Source organism: Lissotriton helveticus, chromosome 11 (assembly GCF_964261635.1).
Source record: "Lissotriton helveticus chromosome 11, aLisHel1.1, whole genome shotgun sequence".
Lineage (NCBI taxonomy): Eukaryota > Metazoa > Chordata > Amphibia > Caudata > Salamandridae > Lissotriton > Lissotriton helveticus.
The window spans coordinates 309940922-309965907 of NC_136072.1; the positions used below are offsets into that span (position 1 = coordinate 309940922).

Consider the following 24986-nt stretch of genomic DNA (forward strand, 5'->3'; position numbering starts at 1 on the left):
GTGGGAATACGGCGGACTTAGCCCAATTAATCTGCACTCCGGCGATACCCCAAATTTCGTGATCTCACGTAGTACTGGATTAAGATTATCCTGGGGTTTCCTAATATACAACGTCATATCCGTGTAAAGCGAGATGAGCAGCTGACGGGCAGGGTAGATGATTATGGCGTTGTCCAAGTTTCGCAGCCAGGGGTTCAATAGCTATCGCAATAAGGATGGGGGACAGAGGGCATCCCTGACGCGTACCCCTGTAAATATTAAATGGGGTGGACCTAGAACCATTCAATAGCACCGTGGCTGTCGGTTGACAATATAACAGCCGTACCCAATCTAGGAAGCTGAAAGGCATCCCCATGTGTTCCAGCGTACCCAGCAGGTAGTCCCACTCCAGCGAGTCGAAGGCCTTCGTGGCATCTAGGAATACGGCCACCGCCTCACAATTTGGGTCAATATCCTGCAAGACTGCATGCAGGGTGCGCAAATTATGTGAAGTTACTCGATTTGGGACAAAACCAGCGGACCAGGCGTTCCATCAATAGATTAAGGCGCGTCGCCAATACATTGGCCAGTATTTTAGTGTCGCAGTTTAACAGCGATAAGGGGCGGTAGGAATCGCACTGCGTGGGGGTTTTGCCAGGTTTGAGCAAGGAAGTTATAAGAGCCTCGCGCATAGTGCTGGGGAGGGATCCCTCCTCCAGTGCCGCATAGAAATTTTTTTTCAATATAGGGTCCAGTATGGGAGCAAAGGTTTTGTAAAGTTCGATCGGGAGGCCGTCAGAGCCCGGGGCCTTGTCAGACTTCATAGTCATGATAGCCTCCGTGATCTCATCCAGTTCCAACTCTGAGTGAAGGAACTTTTGCTGGGCGTCTCCCAACCAGGCAAGTGCTACAACCTCAAAATAAACGGCCAGGTATAGTGGTTCTCTTCTGTGTGAGAAGTATAATGTGCTATAGTGCTCTTGAAAAATGCAAAGTTGGTCCGGGAGATACCTGTACGTATTCCCAGGAGTGTCTTGTATTTCAGTGACGTAGTTGGCAAATGTAGGAGGTTTGATCGCGTTTGCCAGCGCCCTTCCCGGGCGGGACCCCTCCCCATAGATGCACGCTGTGTGTGGTTTCCCGCGAAATCTGCATTCCCTATCTGCTACTGTCTCATATTCAGTCAGTTTGTCGCGCATGAGGGCCTTGGTCGCACTGTCGCTTGGGCTATGGTTGAGGGTACGCTCCAGCTCACGCTATTCAATTTTTAGCTTGTGGAGCTCGCTCCGCAGGGACTTGAGAATTCCACCTCCCTTCGCTATACACCAGCCCGTACCGTAACTTTAAAGGCCTCCCAGACTGTAGTAACGCTAGCCACGGATGACAAATTGCAGACAAAAAAGTCTTGAATGTCCTGCTCCAATTCTGCCTTAAACACAGCGTCACTGAGGTGGGAGGGATTAAGCCGCCAGCCCAAATATGGGGAGCAGTCTAGGGGAATTTGGAGGTCTATGGTGACTGGGGAGTGGTCCGAAAATGTGCGGGCCAGGTGGGGCGCGTGGATCAACCAGTGTGCCATCCCCAGCGATATAAAAACATAATCCAACCGGGCCCAAGATGAATGGATAGTTGAGTGGTGCGTGCCTTCCCTGAGTGAACCCATAACAGTGTATGTTGTATATCACATATCGAGTAAGTACTATTCTTCCTTCGGTGTGTAGCAATATGTATGCATCAGCACAGTTACCCCCACCCACACCGGCGTCCCCAACTTGCCGTGTATGAAGTTCCCACCCATCAAAAAAACAACAACCCTATAGCAGAAAACAGGAAGGTCAATCCCAACCGGGATTGGTGATAAGGGGTTCGCCCTTTAGGGGGGATAAGCCGCTAGGGGCACTCGACCCGCCCAGTCACCTCCTTACTTTCACCCACAAAACGCCTCTGCTAAACAGCAGGACAGTCATACGTGGGACGGAGTTAGGTACCCGAGCACAGTATAGTAGCATATTTAAACATGTCTAGTCATTCTTATACATCACCAATGGAGATTAGTTCGCCAGTCCGTGAATAGAGTGCTGTTGTCTTGTCGTGGACTCCTTCTCCATCATGCGTCAGTCTTGCTGGGAGAGCGGGGAGTGCGATCTGGAGCGTTCCGGTTCGCCTCCTCCCTGGTACATTTTAAACATATCTGTTGAGAGTCGGACTCAGCAGCACGGTGTCTTGCAGTCCAAGCTATACTGCAGATGACACAAATAATGTTTATAAATACCTATTGTCCTAATCATGATGAGCCAGTATTTTTCGTCTCTGTTTTAGCATGCTGTACAGCACTGAGCCCTTGTGCAATAATATGGGGTGGAGATTATAACATAACATTACACACAACACTAGATAGCCCGAGCAACAGAAATAAAGGCAATGCAAATGCTGGAGAGATGTTGCTTAATATGCTTGATGATACAAACTACTAGATATATGGCGTCCTACGTTCATCAGTGTTAGGGAATATGCTCACTTCTCTGTGGTTCATAACACTACATCGAGAATTGACTTCTGGCTGGAAACATTCAGTGTAACTAGCTAGACCGAATTGATAATGTACCTTCCCAGAAGGTACACAGACAACTCACCTGTTGTGTTGATCTGACTCTTCTTGATGAAATTGGTACTCGTACACTATGGCGATTCCACCCGAATATGCTATTGGATAAAGTTTTAATGGAAGAAATTCGTTGGGTTATTAATATCTACTGTGATGCTAACCAAGGTTCAATCTGTACATACTCTGTACTATGGAAGGCTTTCAGGGCTGTAATTCGGTGGAGAAATGTGTTGTTAAAGGGATTGGCCTACTTAAACCTATTTGCAGTAGATTGAATGCACGTGAGACTGAGATAAAAAAACTTGATTACACATATACAGTCTCTAATGAAACCAGGCTACTCCTAGAAATACACTCTAAACTGAGGAATTTTCAAGATCAGGTGGAAAGAAAGATTATTTTTGCGGAAAAATAAACTACAGCCAAGCAATTTAGGGAGTTAGAGTGTCACGGACATGCTCTAGTAGGACTTATGTGCCTACAGTGAGCGACCTCGGACCTAATTCGAATTGAGTTGGAAGGGGGTGTGATGCAAAATCATCCCTATAGACATGCTAGGTACATTCTCTCATTTTATTCCAAGCTATACTCTTGACATGCTCTTTAAGATGTAGACAACATAACAAATATTTAGACAAGAGTGACTCTGGCATGGCTGGAAGCATTGGAGTGATCACTCTCAAACAAATAAAAGATGCCTGTAAAGTTATGAAGAATGGCTGAGCATTGGGGAGCAATGGTTTAACAATCACAATTTATGAGCAATATGCAGAAAAACTGGCCTCCTGTTTGCTCCTGATGTAGGAGGAAGGTAGAGCTTGGTGCCTACTGCCTCTACTCCAACAGATGTGGAAGCCATACTAAACCACACCAGTCCGCAGCTCATATGGACCTACAACATTGATAAACATAGAAAATAAATACATTTAAAAATCTTAGCAAGCATACTCTGACTTAAAATGCATGACCTTGTACGACCAGATCGATATTGGTTCATACCTGTGAAGTTGGCAGCCGGCAATATGAGGACCGTGTTTGCAGTCACACACTAAATAGGTCCAGTAATCAGGGCCACGCAGTATTTGTGCATGCTACTAAAGCTTTCAACTCGGTTGAACGGCAGTTCTTGCTGGCTGTCCTGCGAAGAATGGGTTTGGTTAAAGCCATGTTATAAATTGTCAAGTTGCTGTACACACAACCTGTTATTAAAATTATTAATCATTCATCAGCCCCAATAGTATTAGAATAAGGAATATGGAAGGGGGGGTCTGTTGTAGCCCACCATCTTATTTCCCTAATGATTGAGCCCCAGCAAGCCTAGTTAGTGTTTCACCATAATAGTTGTGTAAAATGTAGCACCCAGGTTTTTTTTTTATCCCTATATGTGGATGATATAATGCCATTAGTTAAAAATCCAGAAGTCAGTTTAAATCCAGCCGTCAGATTTAAAGTTTAAGAGATGGGGAGGCTAAAACAATAATGTTTCCCCTGATCAGAGTTTTGACTGTGCCTGATCTGGATTATCCTATACAGTGGCAGGCCACTCCAGTTAGAGGTTTGGGCATACAATACTGGGGTATGGAGCTTTTAATAAGGGAAAGCTCTGGTAAATTCCTGGATGCCATGAGTTCTTAACAGAAAAATATTGAGGAAAATGCTAGCTAGGCAAGTAAACATTATGAAAATGATATTACTAACCACGCTGCTTTCCTATCCCACTAAACCACAATTTGTATTGACCAAATAAAAGTCTCTGATGATTAAGCTTGCATGGGCGCAAAAGCAACCCCAACAGCCATAAGTTGTGACACTCCAAAATTGCCAACGATACTAGGGGTTTGCTGCCCCTAATTATGAAATGTATTACTTGGTCTCTCAGGCTCAATTCATGCATCATTGCTTTCATAACGTTCGTCAAGAAATGCACCACAAGTCTGAAAAAAGACTGGTAGACTCTCCTCCACTGAACAGAGTGATAATGAACTAAATATTTGCACCCAGTAGGGAGATACACAGTGTACTCTATTATGGATGTGGTTGAAGCTTGCGGAGATAAGAAAAATTGAGATAGTGTACTCACTGCAACTGCTACTGAGCTACAAACCCTCACATTGAAGTGACGTGGGAACCAAGAGGAATGGGGAGATTTAACTAAAACGCTCTGAGAGATTTATTGATCAACAAAAATATATGACCGTATGAGAAAATGAGGCCAGGGAACCTGTACCATACTGGATATATTTTCCTTCCACAAGTTATGCACATCTATGTATGAATTGACCTCCTCCCCTCCCCCCCCCCCCTCCCCTCTTCGTATGTGGAGCCTGTGGAATGGCAGTTATTGACATTGATTATATCGAGCCATTCCTGATCAGGCTAATGTATAATGTGTTGGAATTGATAAATACGATGTCAATGAATGTGCAGGCCCAACAACAGCAATACCAATAAATGCTATGTCAACGTAGGCCATAACCTGTGCCCATCTAACAATGTCAGTGTATGCCATAATCTGTGCCTACACCACAGCGACGATAACGGTAGTAGCAATATCAATGTATGCCAATATCAATGTATGCCATAATCTATCCACAAATGGCAATGTTACCAGTTAAAATAATGTTGATGCACGCCATGATGTAGGAATGCATACCTATGTCAATATCAGTAAAGACCATATCGATGTACGCTGTGACAACTATACTCACAATGTTGAGAATGTCGATAAAGATACCATTGACTACCATATTACTTTTAGGCGTTCCAGTGAACTCGCATTATTGCTGCCTGATTTACCCAAGGTGACCTCCCCATCAACACCGAGTCAGAGATACGTGGTCAGGCTGGTCCTGCGACCCAACCCTATCGAATTCCAGTTCACAGGTGGGGTTTCTCTAAACCCAAAGACAAACGCTTGCCCATGGAAAACCCTGCTCTATCCCTCAGATAGATAATTGCACCACAAACGGGTCTGAGGCAAATGGGCCCAATAAAACATGTTTGTCCAAAGGCTCGCATTCCCCAGAAATACCACAAAGCAAAAAACCACATAGATAGAAACATTCAGCCAATCAGGACATGACATGCGCACCACACAAAGCAATCATGCGATCCTCACGCCGAACATATGGACACATGCACACTAGTCCAACTGTATCTCCCCAAGGTAGAGAGCCATCAGTGTCCTTATCTAATGCAATTGCTTGTTAATTTATGACCGAGATGCTTTTCAGGAATGCAGAAAATGACTTTACTGTACCTAACTGTGAGGGGGACAACCGGATCGAGGCAGGATACTCGCCCGAAGCATCCCGTGGTTTCCCATTTTCCGACGTCCACAGGAATCTCAGGGGAAGTAAAGAGTTAACATTGCTACCCACTTCCTCCTCACAGGAAAGAGTATGTTCCCCGCAGAAGGCTGTCAAATGGGCAATGACTACGGAGACAGAAGAGGAGGGACAGATGTTACGTAAAGGGAGGGAATCTCAGGAAGCGGGGAGAAAGAACTCGGAAGACGCGGAGTTGTGGAGGAGTCCGGCTGTTAGGGAGAATGAGGACGCCACGCGGAAGGACAGTGAAAGCCCAGCTGAAGTGGAGAGTGAAGAAGAGGACACCGGGGAATCCGAGGACTGGTGTGTGAGGATTGGTGGACGCCCCTGGAAATTGCCTTCAAGCTGCTGCAACTCAGGAGAGTTGCAGTGGGTGACTCTGGCAGGGGGGAGGAAAGTGAAGGGTCCGGCACAAATGTAGAGAGGGAACACTAGCCTGTAAAGAGTGCGTAAACCAGACCTGCTATCGCGCCGCAAGAAGTCTAAACAAGAGAAAAGCCATGCATAAATATTCTGTTTTGTTTTCCTGTTCCCCTTGCCTAATTTCCTTCTGATTTTCATGGGGTATACACGGCATAGTCCCTGGAACCACGGTAAAGAAATAAAGGGGATTAATAAAGAACCAAATACTCAATCTCTTCCCTAGTACAGGTTACTATTCTGTTTTCTCACCTCAATCTACTTGAACTTTTGGTGTGGTGACGGTAACTCAAAGCTCGAAAGCAAGGACATATTACTTACTGCTGCTTTCTTCTCTTTTGAGAGACTCCGGGGAGCGTCATCCTGACCACAGTTATTGAAGACACCTGGAAAGTAGACAAAGGAAAAGAGAAGAGTGACTGGTGGAAACCTCGAGGACAATCTGGGCCCTTTGTGATTTGATATTCTTTTTTACTTCACAGCAGTTTTCAATAAAATTACGCCAAAATTGAGCCACACATCAAGCCTCCTAGATTCTGTTTCCGCCCAGCCTCCCACACTCACATATGATTATAATGGCAGCTAAAACTTTGTACTCCGAGAGTCTTTCCTCAGACCTATTCTATTGAGACTCTCCCAGCCGCTGTGTTTAATTAAACCAACTTGTTCCTGTTTTACTAAACTTCTCTTGTCTTCATTTCTGAAAGGTAAATTAAAAAATGAGCAATAAGTGCACTAATAAAAGTCAGTTGAGATCAGGCCACCGAAGGGTGGACCTGAGACCCGGTGGGCTTACTGTTGCCAGCAAACTAAAATGTTTTCCAATAGGAGCCATGTTTTTTTTTACGGAGTTTTATATAGCGCAAACTTGACCGACTGTATCGGAGCGCTTTACACAAGCACCAGTTACATCACATGTGGACACATTCATTTTTGTTAGGCATGGGGAGATTAAGTGATTTGCCCAGAATCACAGGATGTTGCGGGTCCTTGCTGAGACTTGAACCCGGTTCCCCAGATTGGAGGTCGATCGCCTTAGCTGTTAGGCCACATCCTCTACCCTAGAGTTATTTATTATAAATTCCTATGCAAAGTGGGTTATATGTCAGAGAACATAGTTAAATTCCAGTTTATGGCTGTTTCAGAGTATAAGCTGTGTACTACTCCCAGTGCGGGTTTCGTGCATCTAACTTGGGATTGGCCAGGCTTCAGGGAATACTGTGAACAGGTATTTGTAGCTACTTGGAAAATGACTGTGATTCATCTAGAACCTCCACCATTTGTCGTTCTCTTTCGATATAAAAAGATATCCACAAAGCCCACAGTAAATATAAAGGTGTAGCACTATTACTAGGGAATTAAAGGGTGGCCATGAGCTGGGATAGGGTTGGAGCGCCTACATTTGCAGACAGGCTTGAGGACTTAGTCATATGTAACACTCAATCAGAAGTTTATGCAATGCTATTACCAAGTATGTCTAGATCTAGGGATTTAGGGGAGTCATCAAGGCAGTATTTGGCAGGCAAATAATGAAGTAGCCAAAAGAATATGAGCCGCTACAAGATTAAGTGTGTGCTAGGTCAATGAAAGTGGAGGGATTGAAATGGACTTGTTTTAATGGAAATAATAGATCTACATGCCTAAACAATAACGTCAAGATGTTATATTGGGACATTATTTGAGTTAATGTATGTCCTGTGTGCAAAAATCAAGATAAAAAAAAAGAAAAAGTGACAGCTTCCCTCCGTTGAGACTATTACAAATGTTTTGACAGATCCTGTAGACGAGGCCAGCAATGGCAGGTGTCCAAACGTAATAGACCTGTGCCTGGCGATTCAGATTTGCTCACCAAATACACTCCAGAGAGCCTAATTGTGCAGTCCTCCACCAGTAAAGGGAATCATTTCGCACCACTCCTTTCTTCATTCAGTCTAGCTTTGCGGTCTGTAAACACAGTCTATATGTTGGGCTGAAGATAACCCAAATAATAAAACCCCCTGTATAGCTGTACCCCTATACAGGGGGTTTTATTATTTGGGTTATCTTCAAGATCCCATCATATCACTCTTATGACATAAAACTGAGAAAAAAAATAAAAACTCAGCGATGTCACAAAATAGAGAAAACTGTCCTGAAGAAGGTGAAATAACAACTAAAATCACCGAAAAGCCGCATCGACTGTGTCTTCTAACAACATTGTAATGAAATGTTTTTATGTACCTATGTTTTTAACTTTTTGATTGTAATAAATACAACAAAAATGTTTATATATCATTCCTTCTGTATTTGTGGATTTATCATACTGTGTGGTTTGCTGACACGCCTTACAAATGTTTGTTCTTATATGAACATGTTTGTTCTTGTATAAAAGCTTTTTATCATAGACCTTGTTAAAAAATAAGATAATATATCTTGGGGATTGTTTTGCCTCTTGACTGGGACACTGCTTGTACTCCTGAATCCACCCTGTCCCTATCTGACATAATAGGGTACCTCCCTTTCTTGTTACATTAAATATGGTATCTGCCTAGGTTTGGATACCACGGATTACCATGGCAGGGCGGTTGGTACCAGTGTGGCCCTTTGTCCACATGCCTGGATGAGGTTTTCTGGCAATGTGCAGGCATCACTGATGGACCTGCCCTTTGATGGGTTCTGCCACTTCAGTGAGAAGGCGGACCCCTCTTTGGAGTGCTTTAAAGACAGTACAACAACAATGCATTCCTTGGAGCTTTTGGTCATTGTCAAATAACTGTGCCACCAGTTACGGAAATATAATGGTTATTCTAGATGGGAAACAGTATTTTCAATGACATGCCTTCACAACAATGCCTGAACAACAAATACTTCTTTACAACGAAAGGTCTATACAATTTTTTTTACCACAAATATGCCTTTACCACAAAATATTTTACAACCAAGATGTAAGTATTTTACAAGTTAGTTGGTTTGTATGTTTGTGGTGTTTCTCTACCTGGGGGTTAGGATGTTGTTATATGGAAACACGATTTCAAATTGTAAAGAAAATTGTTTATGCTGAGAAATTGTATTTTGCCAAGCTCAAATGATAAAAAAAGTTATAAAATAATTTTGATAAAAGAAAGAAAATGAATCAACAAAGTTAAATTATTACAAATGTGTATATGTTTATGGATTTTTGGTTTACCTCATTAACAGTTTGTATTTGAATTCATTATTTGAATCACTGAAAAAAGAAATAGAGGTCACAAGGGAGTTTTTCTTGTTGTGCTGTCTGAGAACCATACCACCACTCATTGACCACTAGGAGATGCGAAGCCCAGTAGTACGCACGGACGTCTGCTGCCACAATATCACCACAGTACGTGGACTGTATGCACGTTGCCACTCGAATTGCTCCCCCTTGCCAGAGGAATCTATTCAGGAGTGGGTTGATTTGAAGAACCTCGACGGGGGATAGGGTACGGGCAGTTCTGGATCCTGTAGAGTAAGCGTGGCAGAGACACAATTTAAAAAATGTCAGACCTGCTGTACAGCGATAGAGGCAGTTGAGACTAGATCATCGTTTCATCCCGGAAGGCAGGGAGCAGTGGAGCTATGTTATGCGCCCAAGTGGCACTGGGACCCTGGGTTATGAAGACCCCGAGGTACATAAGGCCCGTGTCCGCAATGATCAGTTGCGAAGACCAAACCTGACTTCTCTGCTCGTCATGAATAAGGAACAGTTTAGATTTGAACGGATTGGCACAGAGATCAGAGGTCTCCCCGAAGGCTTGAAGAATTTGGAGGACACGAGGCCCAAGGGTCTGACATAAAGAACAGGATGTCATTGATGTAAAGCGTGATCCTGTTTGAGTACTCCGGTGTCCAGTCCTGTCCCCTGAGAACCGAGTCCAGGCGCACCCACACAGCTAAGGGCTTCATCGCTAAAGCAAATAGGAGAGGGGATAGGGGGCACCCCTGCCTCTTGCCCCTGTGGGTCGGGAAGGGGGCCGAACAGCATCCGGCCGCACGAACCGAGGCGGTGAGGTCCATATATAGTAATTTCACATATGGCAGGAATCTGGGTCCCAGGTTAATGGCTTCTAGAAGTTTAAAAAGGTAGGTCCCACTAAGAGTCAAACGCCTTGTCGATGCCCGCCAACATGATCGCCGCGGGACGACATAGGCGAGGGGCCTCCACGACAGCCTTGTGGACCCGCCTAATATTGTGTCTACTAATGGCGACCTTGAATGGATAGGAATTGTGGCTAAGACCGAATACATGTCCGCGGAAATACGGGTCTCCACGGTAAAGCTGGAAGCATTCTTAATAGTACGCTGCCCGTGAAGATTGAATACACAGCGAGTAAAAGAAATATCAATGCGATCTCAACGAGAGAAAAAGAGACGTGACAAAGTACTTGTCTTCCTTCCACTAGCAGCAGCCAGTGGCCACAATACACTATAGAGACATACAGATTTTTTGCCAGAACTGAGAGAACAACATACAGCAAAGCTGGTAACAAAAGGAGCGTGGATTTCCTTGTTCTGACTTTTACATCAGTGTGAAGGTGCGGACCACACGACTTCAGATCCAAAAGAAAAAGCCCTGATGAGAATTCTAAATCATGGAGGAATACGATTATTGCCCATAGCACGTTGTCCATTTCAGTCACTAACCAAAAAAAACATTCTGTGGACATTTAAGAATAGGGCATTATTTTGTAAAATAACTGCATTATTGTAGTATACTTGTCTTCCATGAAGTGTTTGTTATAGAAATTGTCTATTTGAAATAGTGTTTGAGGTTGTTTGTGTCAAAATTCGTCAAAATTGATTCATGGTTGTTTCATTTGTGTAAATCTTGTATATATATATATTTTTTTGTAAAATGAAAATTGCAAGACAATGTTTTCACTTCTCTATGTGATTCAAATGTAAGAATCTGATTGAAAATATCAAATGAAAAGGTTTGAATAAATGAACCAGGACAAACAAAGTATATACGTTTGTCTTTAAAGCTCAAACAATTTATTCTTTTTTTGAAGTTTAGAGATTTAGGCGCTCCCCTAGTTGTTTATTCATTAATGGCCTTGCCTATTCTCTGTCCTGTGGGCCTAACCCCTTTTTGATTTTTGAACTAGTGGAGCACTGTGGCATGAAGCCTGACCGGTCCGGATGCACCAGATCTTGAATGCAGGTGCGGAGGCTGTCGGCCATTACCTTCACTAGAAGTTTGGGCTCATATTGGACAGCGCCGCCTGCAATTTGTCTAGAATGATGGGTTTATCCAGTTCATTGCGTAGGTCATCGGGGAGACGGCGAGGGGGAATTTCAGAGAAAAATTTGTCTATATAAAATTCGGCTATTACCTCATTCCCCTCCTAGAGGGCCACGTAGAAGCCGGCAAACGCTTGGACTACGGCCTCGGGGGAGGTACACATAGTGCCGTCTGGGGACTTCAGGAGGGGAACCTGTGTCTGGGACATCCGAACCTGACAGCCTATGGAGCATCTGACTGGACTTGTCACCCCATTGATAGATTCTGTATTGGGTCGCCAGCCACCCCTCTTTAGCGCTTTCAGTATGCAACTGATGGAGCTGCTGTTGGAAGTGTAAGAGATTCCGGTGGGTACCGGAATCAGAACCCTCTACCAATTGGGACTGTAGGTGGACCTGGTGGTCCTCCAGTTCCCTCATCTGCGCCCAACGCCGCTGTTTTTCCCCGAAGAGATAACTGATGTCTGCCCTCCTAATTGTGGGCTTAAGGGCCTCCCAGAGGATGACTTGGGATGGGGAAATATCCACATTGAAGCTGAGGTAGTCTGCGATCGCGAGATGTATCATCTCTTGATAGTCAGTGTCGCGGAGCACCCAGAATCGTCAAGCCGAAGCAAGCTGGGGCGGCGATTGTGGCTTGAGGTTGCGCTTCTAATCTGTCCACGCGAACGCTTCCTCCGGGGAGTCAAAGAAGAGTATTGGCATTGTAGATCATTTTCATCCTGGTGGAAAACAGCAGCGCGTAGGATAAATTCAACTCTCGGAGCCGTCGCTTGGCCGCCACAAAGGACTGACATTGCCGCTTACCCAGCATGGTGTAGTGGGGAAGACCATGATGGGGGAAAAGCCGATTGTTTTCAATAGGTAAACCATTAGGACGAATGTGAGTCTTGTATCAATTTGGAACTAGCTTATTTTTGCTCATTCAAATGTGAATGCCATTCGGAGAGTCTGTGGTTATATAAGTTCTTTGTTGACCAGGAGGAGTTTCACATGTGTGTACTTGTGTATTGTTTGGGTACATGTAATGACAGAAACCCTTGATCATTGAAGCTAGAAGGCCCATTTAATTGTAGGAATAAATGGAGAGATGTAAAAATGCCTTCCGGACACCTCTAATTATTAGAGCTGGTACTTAATTTGTACACATTGAGTACAGCCTGATAAAAAAGTTAGCCTTTCATTAGATTTTATTTTGGCAGATTATACCTCTTAGTCAAGAACTTGCATCAAGGGGATGTAGACTCTATAATTATGCCGATGATAGCAACTCTTGCTACCCTTGGATGGTACATCTGCTTCCCAGACTGATTCCAAACTGTTATGCAGTTAATTACTAATTGGATATGTGCCAGTTAACTAAAACTGAATACAGACAAGACAAAGATTGTCATACTAAAGCGTACAGTGAATCTATGGTATAAGCTTTACTGTTTAACAAACAGGATTAACACTAGTACCCAGAAAGCCTTGGAGTTATTGTGGATCGCTAACAATAAAACCGCAGTCTAGCTCAGCAATATCGAAATGTACAGTTATGCTGAAGATGCTGGGGGAAATATCCCTGCTTCTCTCAGTAAAAGCACGTAAAATGATTATGGCAGTAATATTATCCAGACTGGATTACCTCAACTGGATCTACCTTGTGGATCCCAATATCAATTTACAAAAGTTACAAGTCATCCAAAATGAGGCAGTTTGATTAATATAGCAACTTCTGCTCTCCACTCATCTGACTCTACTGTTGCAGCAGCTTTGCTGCCCCCCAGTAAAGCAACGTGTTTAATTTAAAACTTTAAATAGAGACAAAACCAATATGCTTTTCAATTTACCAAAGTAAATGTATATGAATGGAGTGTAAAACAAAGCAAGCCAGCCAAGCGTTTCATATGGGATTGCTATGTAGATGTGCATTTAAAAACGATAGGTGAAAAGGATTGCGCTGTTACTTTTTTTTTTCTTTTAATACATTCAATACATGGAATTAAAAACATCCTGTAATCAGAGTTGGTAAAATCCGATTAGATGATATTTATCACAATAAATTACAGTTCCAGGACAATTTTCTCTGTACTACATATGTGAAGGTGCGGTTACTCCCTTTTAGCGAACACCACTACCAATTTTTTATCACTTGGTAAAATAGGTGACAAACTTTAGAGAACATCTAAGAAATTTGGACAAAAATAGAGGTTCAGAACTTTCTTTATTCTTTTTTTCTTCTTCTTTTTTTTTCTTTCTTTTTTTCATGACCAGCTGGTAGTTGGAGCCACATCATGTGTGGTACCTTCAGCGAGATCTTACTTTTTCCAAAATCAGTTTGCATGCTGGGAGTTTTGAACCCATCCTTGCAATTTAAAATGCAAAACTACAAGTCTGAAAATGTAGCGCACTGTTTATTAAAATACAAGGACTGCCTGAAGGTGTTACACAAGACGTCAGAATTGAGGGGTAGACCATTATGCTTCATTTGTAGGCCCTCTTGTAACACCTACTCCCTGGAAAGACCTGAACGGCCAAAACTTACTTATTGCTCATTATGGAGTAGCTTGCAACTGCTCAGTTTTCTTTTTCAGTCTTATGTTTGTTTGCATTCTTCAGGGACAAGCGAAGTGCTTTTATGCCCCCCCTTGACAACTATTATTACCCCTAGGGGAGTCCGCCCTATAATTTGAAGACAACTGGTGTACAAGGTGGCACCATGGAACTGGCTCATGTTGCAAGTAAAGGAAGCAGTTATCATTGTTTCTAGCCATCTCTGCCCCTATAGAGCAGATTTTTGAGGGTTTGATTTCTCTTTTTCATTAAGCTGCACCCCTTAGATTGTGAGCATTTACAGTCCGATCTCTTCCGTCCACTTTGCATCCATGTTACTTTTGGGTGTTGTAGCTACTCCTTGTATCATAAAACAGATGTCTGCAATGTCTTTAAGTTCAAATATGCATATGATTATAATGGTATTTCCAGTGCCTGAACCATATGCTTTAATAATTGTCGTAAAAATGATCAGAAGGTCATTGTTTTTAAATGCTGTGTTTATCATGAGAACAGTGAATTGATTTGAAATATGTACTCAAATTTCTGCTTTTGTTCTCATATCATTTTAGTGCACCTCATCCCTGTTGCGTTTGTTGAAGGAGATGGATTAACAGCTAAAAACCGGAAGAGGATCATGCCGGACCCACTCACAGAACCTTCTGGAGTTGATCCATTGTATGAAGCCTATATGTACTGTAACCCTCCCAGTGCAGCTGAGCACAGCATGGAAGGTAGGGTGAAACCCGATTCATTCTCTTTGTTAAAAATGGCTTTAAGATTCAAAGAACTGCTCTATTTAGCTCATACAACGTAGTTCAGGTTTACACCTCACAAATAGTTGACCACTAGACTAGAGTCCTCTTCCAAGAAATATAAAAGGGTCTCTTTGAGCCTGGGACTTATCCAGTGTGAGTAACCTGATTATATTAGTAGTTCATTCGCATATAGGGATACCCAGTTTTCCTTGCCTTGTCCCTAGTCAAGACACTGTGGAAGCCCATCTTTCTTGATTGAACCCAGGCGGCTTGATATAGAGGGCAAAAAGCAAATATGGGAGGGAACATCCTGATATGTGTTCTGCCCTACAGCAAATGGGGCTGACAATACAGTGTTCGAGGCATGTGGGCTGCTGAATTCATATCTATAGCATAGATCGCCGCCTAGTGTTGGGTCCAGATGATTGCACATTGTTGTCCTGGAAGAGTCTTCGAAGTATCACGAGATAGGTGGCTCCTCCCCCGGACTACAGTGCGCATGGGCATCGACTTCATCCCCAGATTGGTTTTTTTCCGCCATTGGGTTCGGATGCATATTTGATCACTCAAGATCGGAATCGATAGAAACTTTCCTTTAGGCCCAAAGGCCTTTCCTTAGCGTCGGTATTGTCTTGCGTTCGGTGCCCAGCTCTGTTCCGGCTCAGTTCCCGAGTCGGACTTCCAGAGGAGTCGCGTGGCTCTTCGGTGCTCGAGGCCCAGTCGACGCAACCAGACTTTCGACGACACATCATGGAACGGAGCCCGTTCAAGAAATGTCCCGTGTGCGGATCGAAGTATCCCCACATCGACGTCCACCCGGTGTGCAACAAGTGCCTGTCGCCGGATCACGATGAAGCCAACTGTATGGCTTGGTCCCGTTTTCACTCGAAGAAGACGATTCGACTTCGGCGCATGGCGCGCCAGGAGGCCCGGCAGACGGCCCCGGCACCGGTGGACATTTTCGAGGGGGAAGAAGCGGACGAGCAAGACGTTAGAGAGCCGCTTTCTACTCCGGCAGAGGAGATCGACTACAACTACGACGCAGAGGTCGAAGTGATCGATGCAGAAGAAGTCGTCGACGAGGTAGGAGACGACAATGAGGCCTATGGGGCCACGGAAGATAGCTCAGGCGAAGAGCTATGCCCCGATCGAACAATCACTAAGGCTCAGGTCGAGGGATCGCCACATGGCCTTACCCAAAACCTTAAACCTGGATCCACGGTCTCGCCTACGGGCCCGACTACGGACACTTCTGCGGAGCCGCCATTGGTGAAATCGAAACAGACAGTGAAAGCTTCGGTCTCGACGAAACCGAAAGTGATAGAGACGCCGTCGAAACAGAAGACGTCTGTCGCTCCGGTCGCCTCCTCGTCTTCCGACATGTCGGGGCAGCCGAAGCTGAAGAAGGTTGTCGATCCGGTTAAGTCGCTCAAGGGCGTCGATCCGAAGTCGCTCAAGGGCGTCGAGCCCAAACCGCTCAAGGGAGTCGAGCCGAAGACTGGGGCACCAAGACCAACTGTCAAGGCCGCTGACCCGAAACCGTCGGCGCCGAAGGCCGTCGTCGCGGACAAAGGACACGGCGATCCAATAGCGGCAGTTCCTGCACATCCACCGGAGAAGGCCAAAAGTTCTGCGCTCGAGTCTGCACATGCTGGTAGACCGAGAACGCCTGTCAGGTCGACGAAACCGTCCGCCTCCTTCACAAAGCAGGTGTCGGACTCATTGCAACGCATCAGGAACAAGGCTTCCGCGGTCGATCCGAAGGACACTTCCACCCCGAAGCCCGCTGCCAAAACGCAAAAATCCCCGGCGCCGATCCAGTTCACGCTGCCGCCGAAAGTGGCGCCGAAGGCGTTCGCACCCAGGACGGTCGACGACGCCCCTAAGAAGGTGTCCACGGGGTCGAAGCCTCCGCAGCCAGTGGTGAGCTTAAAGCATCGACAACCCCTGATGGAGGAGCAGTCGGAACAATTTATCGACGCCGACACCGGGAAACTTTCACTCTACAAGAGAAAGATCACGCCGGCACAACCTATGGAGTCCTACATAATTCCCTTGAAACGCAAAAAGCCTTCTACGGATTCCCCTGTTATGGTTGAGCCGATTACTCCACGGCCTAGGACCATTGCTCCATCCTCACCCACTTATTCAGATGTGGAGCTGGGGAGGGCGATGATGAGGAGTACAACTTCCCTGCCAACACTGATCCTGAGGATCACCAGGACTCATGGGCAGATGCAGGGGACCCTGACGATCCGCACACTGCCAAGGACACTCAAGTGTATAATGTCAAGACATCCCCTACTGAGGATTCTGCGGCATTCAATGCTCTCATTGAGAGGGCTATTTACAACAAGGGGTGGTGATGGACAGAGTCTCTGAATTAAGCAGAGTACTCTCACCCAGTCAAGAGATCAGGGCTAGATCCAACACCGTTTTTTAGCTCATTGCACCACCCCAGTTTCAGAACCTGGCTGTATGCAAATTAGTCTGTCCCTGGCCCAGTGCTTCATGGGAACAGGGCAGACCAGACTACAAAAGCCAATTCTTACACTGGGAAGGAAACAAGCTTCCGGGGACCGGTTTCTGCCATTTCAGGCGTCTTCGGCCCGGCTTGCTTGAATCCTGATGGTGCAATGAGCAAGGGACTCACATCTGAGTATACCCTTCCACGCTTAGGGTGGACAAAATTATTTACAACATGAGCTGAGCTGGGATGGGGCAGTGAGATAAATAACGGTGATGGATCAAGCCCTGATCTTTGGACTGGGTAAGAGTGGTCTGCTTAATTCAGACACTCTGTTCATCACCACCCCCTTTTCTGAATCTCATTGAGAGGGCGGCTAAAAATCATGACGTCCAGCTCCATGCGGACCCTGTTGAGGTAGACTTCCTGTTTGATACTTTTTCCACCTCTGAAAAGACTGTCAAGACTCTGCCAATGCTAAAAGGGGTTCTGAAACATGCTGCAGACATTTTTAAGGAACTCACACGTGCCAGGGTTATAAACCCCAGGATTGAGAAAAAGTATAAGCCGGCACCTGGCGACCCTACCTACATCAAGGGCCAGTTGCCGTTGGACTCTTTGGTTGTTTCTAATGCCCGGAAGAGGGCAAATTCTCAAACCACTGGTGATGCTCCTCCCCCTGACAAGGAATTTAAAGTGCTAGAAGCATCAGGGAAGAGGGTGGCGGCACAAGCGGCCAATATCTGGCGTATTTCAAACACTCAGGCACTCCTGGCCAGATATGACAGGGCACACTATGATACACTTGAGACCCTGTTACAGCACTTGCCCTATGAGTATAAGGAGGCAGCGGAGATGCTCATTCAGGAAGGGAAGCTCATCTCGAATGCTTCTATTAAATGTGCACTGGACGCAGCAGACACCGCGGCCAGGGCAATCAACACAAGTGTGATGCTGCGGCGTCAGGCCTGGCTCAGAATCTCCGGGTTCAAACCGGAGATACAAACCACCATACTCAATCAGCCTGTAAACCCTGATCACTTATTTGGACCTGAGGTGGATACCACCCTGGAAAACATAAAGAAAGACACCGAGACTGCAAAGTCCATGGGGGCTCTCCATTCCCAACAGTTCAGGGGTAGTACTTTTCGTCGCTCAGGCAATAGAGGTGTTTCCAGAGGCCAGATGTCCCAGCAAACACAGTACACTAAAAGTGGGGCGCAGACCTCTTACAACAAGCAGAATAGAGGCGGCTATCGTGGCAACAGCACCAAGGGCAGAGGTCGTGGAAACAACAACCCCCGAACCTCCGCCACAAACAAACAGTGACGCCTTGTCACTGCCCCCCGACCATACAAAACCTGTCGGGGGGGAGACTCCAGCAGTTTCTGCCAGTCTGGAAATCCATCACCACAGACAGGTGGGTCAGAAAACTTATCCAGTACGGTTATTGTCTGGAGTTAACGTCCACTCCACCCAACATACCACCAAGGCACCGTCCTATGTCAACAGAGCATTTGCACTTATTGCAGCAAGAGGTGCTAGTCATGCTGCAAAAAGGGGCAATGGAGCTCGTGCCGGTGGAGGACAGAGGATCAGGAGTGTACTCCCTGTACTTCCTAATCCCGAAAAAGGACGTGTCCCTCAGACCCATACTGGATATCAGGCCCCTCAACCAGTACATTCTCTCAGAACACTTTCACATGCTCACGCTGCAGCAGGTTCTTCCGTTGCTCAATCAGGGAGATTTCCTCGCAACATTAGATCTCAAGGATGCATATTTTCACATTCCACTGCATCCATCACACAGAAAATACCTCAGTTTCACCATTCAGAATCAGCATTATCAATTCAAGGTCCTCCCTTTTGACGTGACCACGGCACCTAGGGTGTTCACAAAATGCCTGGCGACAGTGGCTGCGCACCTCAGGAGACAAAACATTCATGTCTACCCTTATCTGGACGACTGGCTTGTCCAAGCAAAGTCAGCACAGCAGTGAGCCGCCAACATGTCCCACACCATTCACCTTCTTCACAATCTGGGATTCTCACTAAATAATCCAAAGTCGCACCTTCAGCCAGCCCATGTACGGCAGTATCTGGGCGCGACGATAAATACTCTGGCAGCCACGGCTCAGCCAAATTCTGTGAGGGTCGACAGCATTCAGTCGCTGATCCAGAAGTTCAGGCCACAACACTCGCTTCCGGCATGAGTGTTCATGCAGTTGATAGGCATGATGGCCTCCTGCATTTTCATAGTCCCGCACGCGAGACTACATATGCGTCCGCTTCAAGAGTGCTTGGCGCACCAGTGGACTCAGGCTCATCGACAGTTGAAAGACCTAGTGTTGGTGACCGGTCGGGCATACAACTCTCTGCATTGGTGGAATCCACACAACCTTTGCAAGGGCCGACCGTTCCAGGAGCCTGTGCCACAGATTATCCTGACGACGGACGCATCTCTCCAGGGATGGGGAGCTCATGTACTCCACTACACGGTGCAGGGACTGTGGACAACGCAGCAACAGAAGATGCACATCAACTACCTAGAACTGATGGCAATCTTCATGGCAATGAAGGCATTCAAGGTACATCTGTGCAACAAAGTCGTGTTGATCCGGACGGACAACATGACAGCCATGTACTATATTCAAAAGCAGGGAGGTACACACTCTCCACAGTTGTCTCATCTGGCTCAGAGCATGTGGAAGTGGGCCATTCAGAGGAACATCTTCCTCATGGCGGAACACCTCCCGGGCAAGGACAATCAGATGGCGGATCTGCTCAGCAGGTACAGCCACCAAATGCACGAGTGGGAGATACATCCATCAGTACTCCGCCCGTACTTCCAGCAGTGGGGTCATCCAGAGATAGACCTGTTCGCCACAAGGGAAAACGCAAAATGCCAAAGCTTTGCCGCCAGGTTCCCTCACCCACAGTCGCAGGGCAATGCGATATGGATGAACTGGTCAGGCAGATTTGCGTACGCTTTTCCCCCAGCACCTCTCATACCGCTGGTGGCACGAAAGCTAAGGCAACACTCGATGACACTCATCCTGGTTGCTCCAACGTGGGCACGCCAACCATGGTACACCACGTTTCTAGAGCTCTCCGTGGTACCGCATCAAAGGCTGCACCTCACACCCAGACTTTTGACGCAGAGCCATGGCGACATTCAGCACCCAGATCCGCAACAGCTCAACCTGGCGATCTGGCTCCTGAGGTCTTAGAAGTTGGCTACCTTAACTTGCCCCCCGACTGCATGGATATCATACGGGAGGCAAGAAAGCCCACCACCAGAGCATGCTATGCAGCAAAATGGAAGCGGTTTGTCATTTACTGTGCAGAACATAACATCAACCCGCTAGATGCGTCTACTCACAACATCATTTGTTACATCTTTACAAATGCAATCTAGCATATGCTTCCATTCGGATACACTTATCCGCCATTGCGGCTTATCTCCAAAACAGGCAGCATCTCTCGGTTTTCAGGGTGCCTGCCATTAAAGCTTTTCTAGAAGGACTGAAACGGGTCATTCCTCCCAGAACCCCGCCAGCTCCTGTATGGAACCTTAATGTGGTCCTCACCAGACTGATGGGTCCACCTTTTGAGCCTCTACATTCATGCGAGATTCAGTTCTTAACATGGAAAGTGGCTTTCCTAATAGCCATTACATCGCTGCGACGTGTTAGTGAGCTCCAGGCGCTCACCGTACAAGAGCCATTCATACAGATTCACTCAAACAGGGTGGTACTGCGCACTAACCCTAAATTTCTTCCTAAGGTGGTTTCACAGTTCCATGTCAATCAGACTATTGAACTGCCTGTATTCTTTCAAAACCCAGGGACAGTGGCTGAAAGAATGCTCCACACTCTTGACGTCAAACGAGCTTTGATGTACTACATCGATAGGACCAAAGATTTTAGGAAGACGAAACAACTCTTTGTTGCCTTTTCTGCCCAACACAAAGGCAACCCCATTTCCAAAGCAGGTATAGCCAGGTGGATCGTTAAGTGTATTCAAATTTGCTATCTAAAGGCTAAGCGCACTTTAACGGTCCCCCCCAGAGCCCACTCCACCCGCAAGTTGGGGGCCTCCATGGCTTTCCTTGGTAATATCCCTTTGGAAGACATTTGTAGAGCAGCCACATGGTCTACCCCACACACATTTACTAAACACTACTGTGTAGATGTGCACTCCAAGCAGCTGTAGGGCAGGCTGTTCTAAAAACACTTTTTCAAACGTCTGCAGCTGGCACAGGCGGCCGCCACTAATGGAGGGACTGCTATATATTCTATGCTATAGATATGAATTCAGCAGCCCACATGCCTCGAACTAAATATGCTACTTACCAGTATGCATCTGTTCTTGGCATGTAGGGCTGCTGACATTCATATCGCCCACCCTCCTCCCCGGCGCCTGTAGCGGCTGCAGAATTTACACTTACTCTTAGCATGGCCATCGCTCACACTGTTACACTCCATCTTCGCCACAATGGCTAAAAACAATCTGGGGATGGAGTCGATGCCCATGCGCACTGTAGTCCAGGGGAGGAGCCACCTATCTCGTGATACTTCGAAGACTCTTCCAGGACAACAATGTGCAATCATCCGGACCCAACACTAGGCGGCGATCTATGCTATAGATATGAATGTCAGCAGCCCTACATGCCAAGAACAGATGCATACTGGTAAGTAGCATATTCATTACGCACATGTGAGCCACCAGATCAGCATGCGTGATTCTGAGATATGCTAGAAAATTGGCCCCATGTCCATTCACCTCAAAATTTGGAAAAGGTAGCCTCCGCTTAGTGAGCAAAAGGCCTTTACAAAGTCAACCAGAATAATGGTTAATTTGCCTGATAAAGTGGGGGTCCCTCTCAGCACAAGGTGGAGCTGCTTCATTATGCCAGATTGCTGTCCGTGGCATAAAACCATTTTGGGGAGGATGAACTAATCCTGAAATTACCTTCTCGAGAAAATTTGCCAGGACCGTACCAAGGATTTTTGCTTCTGTGTTTTTTAAAAACATATTTTTATTGGCATTTTATACATAGGCATGTTAGCACATAGGGATTCGCAGAGCAAGTGAGCTCAGTGAGTAGTGCCAGTGGTCAACTGGAAATGCAACTTAGATAAAAAACAAATCCATACCTTTAGCCACCAGGTGTACAGGTGCCAAGCTCCTTGTGGCACCTCAAAGTTGCGACAAAGGGCAAGTTTGAGGGAGGCATGGAGTAGCAATTCCCTTGGCAGAATATGAGCTCCTGACCCCTAGGGCACATAACGAATAAGACAAAAAGATAAGGGAGTCAAGAATGGCACAGTTGTGATGCTGAAAAGTATGTTTAGTCTCTAGTCCAGGAACGCTAAGGACGCCACACGTCATTGTTGGACTGCATTTTAAAATTACCTTTATGACTCCATTTTGTGTTGCCATGCTCTCGGCAACTTGGTGAAGAATTGCTTTTCACGTCCCTGTCAAAACTTGCCCAACCCTCCCTACTCCTTGTGGTTGAGCCGATTCCAAGAATCTGCCTGTGTGCCTCACACCCCCACAGCTGTGTCAGAGACTCAGCCACATCCTGTCCATTGTTGGTAACTCAGCCTGTCACACCAGCTGCCCTGTGACCACCCCAACGGATAGAGAAAGCACAAGGTTATGCCCTGTGACCACACCAACTGATAGAGGAACCACGAGGCTGTGCACTGTGACCACACCAACTGATAGAGGCAGCACAAGGCTGTGTCCCATGACCACACCAGTTGAGCAAGGAAGCAGGGGGCTGCGTGCATTGTGCAATCAGAGACAGATGTCCCCAGGCCACGATTGCACCACACAAGACTGACGAAGAGCTTGTCAGATGAGGAACTTGTCTGAATAGGGAACTTGTACTGTGCAAATGGGCGTGGCTAGCGCTATAAATATGTGTCATGCTGTGAAGTAAGCAGCAGTCTCCTTTTTTATTTTTTTTATTTGTAACTTTATTTAGCAATTATCAGTAAGGAAATCACATATACAAATCCGTCATTTTTATACGACAATTACACACATTATTTTGGCAGTACAATTGGATGCGTCACACACAACTCAACAACATTGTCACAATGTAGTGAATAACCTGTATCGCGCTATAAATTTCCCGGGTCGACAATACAGTGGCCAAATAAAGTGCAGACAGCAAGTCTTAATCTACATGCGTACTCGATTGGAGAGAAGCATTCGTAGTCCCAGCTCTGTTGGGGTTGCCATCGTGCTAAATATATAACACGATATCAACCTACACCTGTGGGGTCCTTGCCCTGGCCAGTCTGTGCAGGCTGTGATTGGTGTTGCGCAGCCAGGAAGGACCGGAAGGGACCCCAAATATCCTTAGGTCTAGATGATACCGGGATGGTAGCCGCATACATATCACTCTTTGTCGTGCAGGAAGCCAAGCTCTGAAGCCACCCACTCAAGGTTGGGGCCCTCTTACTGCCCCAATATATTGCTACTTCTCTCTTAGCCAAGAGTAGGGAGAAAGCTGTAAACCTTCGGACCTTTGAGGGGAATTGTACCACGTAACCCAGCAGTGCTATCTCGGGCGGGGGATCCACCGGCATGTGTAGCATTTTGCTGAGAAGCTCGTGAACAGCTACCCAGAAGCAGCAGCAGCAGTCTCCTTAGAATTGTCTTTGTACCATTCTGGGACCTCTGTCCTTAGCTCGAGCTAATAAATGACTTGCTTCCCTCCACGGCTGGTTGTCCTGGTCTCTTTGCTAATGTATGATTGATGTAAGAAGGACCCGTAGATTCAAGGCGTTTCCCTGCGCCACTGGCTCTGACTCTCCCAGTGGGGGGGGGTCTCCAAAAAGCCGGTTCTACAATTTGGCGCCCAACTCGGGGCGTCTTCGGTGGTAGCCATCGAGCTTGGTGGTCGTGAGGAGTCCGTGATTGAACGCTAAGGGTGGCAAGCCACTGCATTGGCTGAAAATAGTCAATGTGGGCCCAAGGTCTCCGATTGCTTGATTCCTCCCTCCAGTGGGCTACCCGACTGCGGCCCGACTGACGCACCAGTTCTGGTTCCTAGTCTTTGGAGATCGAGACCTTTGTGACACTTGCCGTGCGACGGAGGGTTGATGGCCAGGTAAGAGTGGGAGTGGCCCACTTCTTTGGTGATTTGCATCTTTGTTTTGGTATTTGATTCGACTTTTGCAAAAGCCAAAGGGTAAGTACAGTTATAGGCTGTAAATATTAGATTGCACCCTTTGATGTTTGGATCCAGGATTCACATCTAGAGATGCCTGGACTTAGTAGATTCCGGAAATGGTATTATTGTTGTTGTACACGGCATTCCACATTGGAGGAATCTTGTCAGATTCCTCCTCTGGGGACCCCTAATCGTGAAGTCTATGCTATATGGTAGTTGAGCCTCCTGTTTAGATAATTTAGAGGAGAAATTATTTCAGAGAAAAGTTAGGCCTGCGATGCTGGATTCCTTTCGGGCTTGGCGCAAGGAGTCCAAACAGAAGGAAATCAAACTAAAATAAATGAATAAATAAATAAGTAGATAAAAGCAAAGATAAAGCAATGCGTACGAGTGTGATTCAGAAGTCACAGAATTATGATGATCAGGAAATAGAAGAGGGTATAGTGATACATGATAG

The 24986-nt window shown here is 46.1% G+C and overlaps 1 protein-coding gene across 3 annotated transcripts in view; it reads left to right on the forward strand.

Annotated features, from left to right (window-relative positions):
* Nucleotides 1-24986, forward strand: part of POLR2D (RNA polymerase II subunit D) — a 616144-nt gene that overhangs the window by 135948 nt on the left and 455210 nt on the right. For 2 of the 3 annotated variants that reach the window (XM_078665584.1, XM_078665582.1), the window contains exon 3: nucleotides 14682-14843. The exons of the other annotated variant lie outside the window; for it this stretch is intronic. In XM_078665584.1, coding sequence (XP_078521710.1) covers nucleotides 14682-14843 — 162 coding nt within the window. The remainder of the gene's footprint in view (nucleotides 1-14681; nucleotides 14844-24986) is intronic. 3 annotated transcript variants of the gene reach the window in all.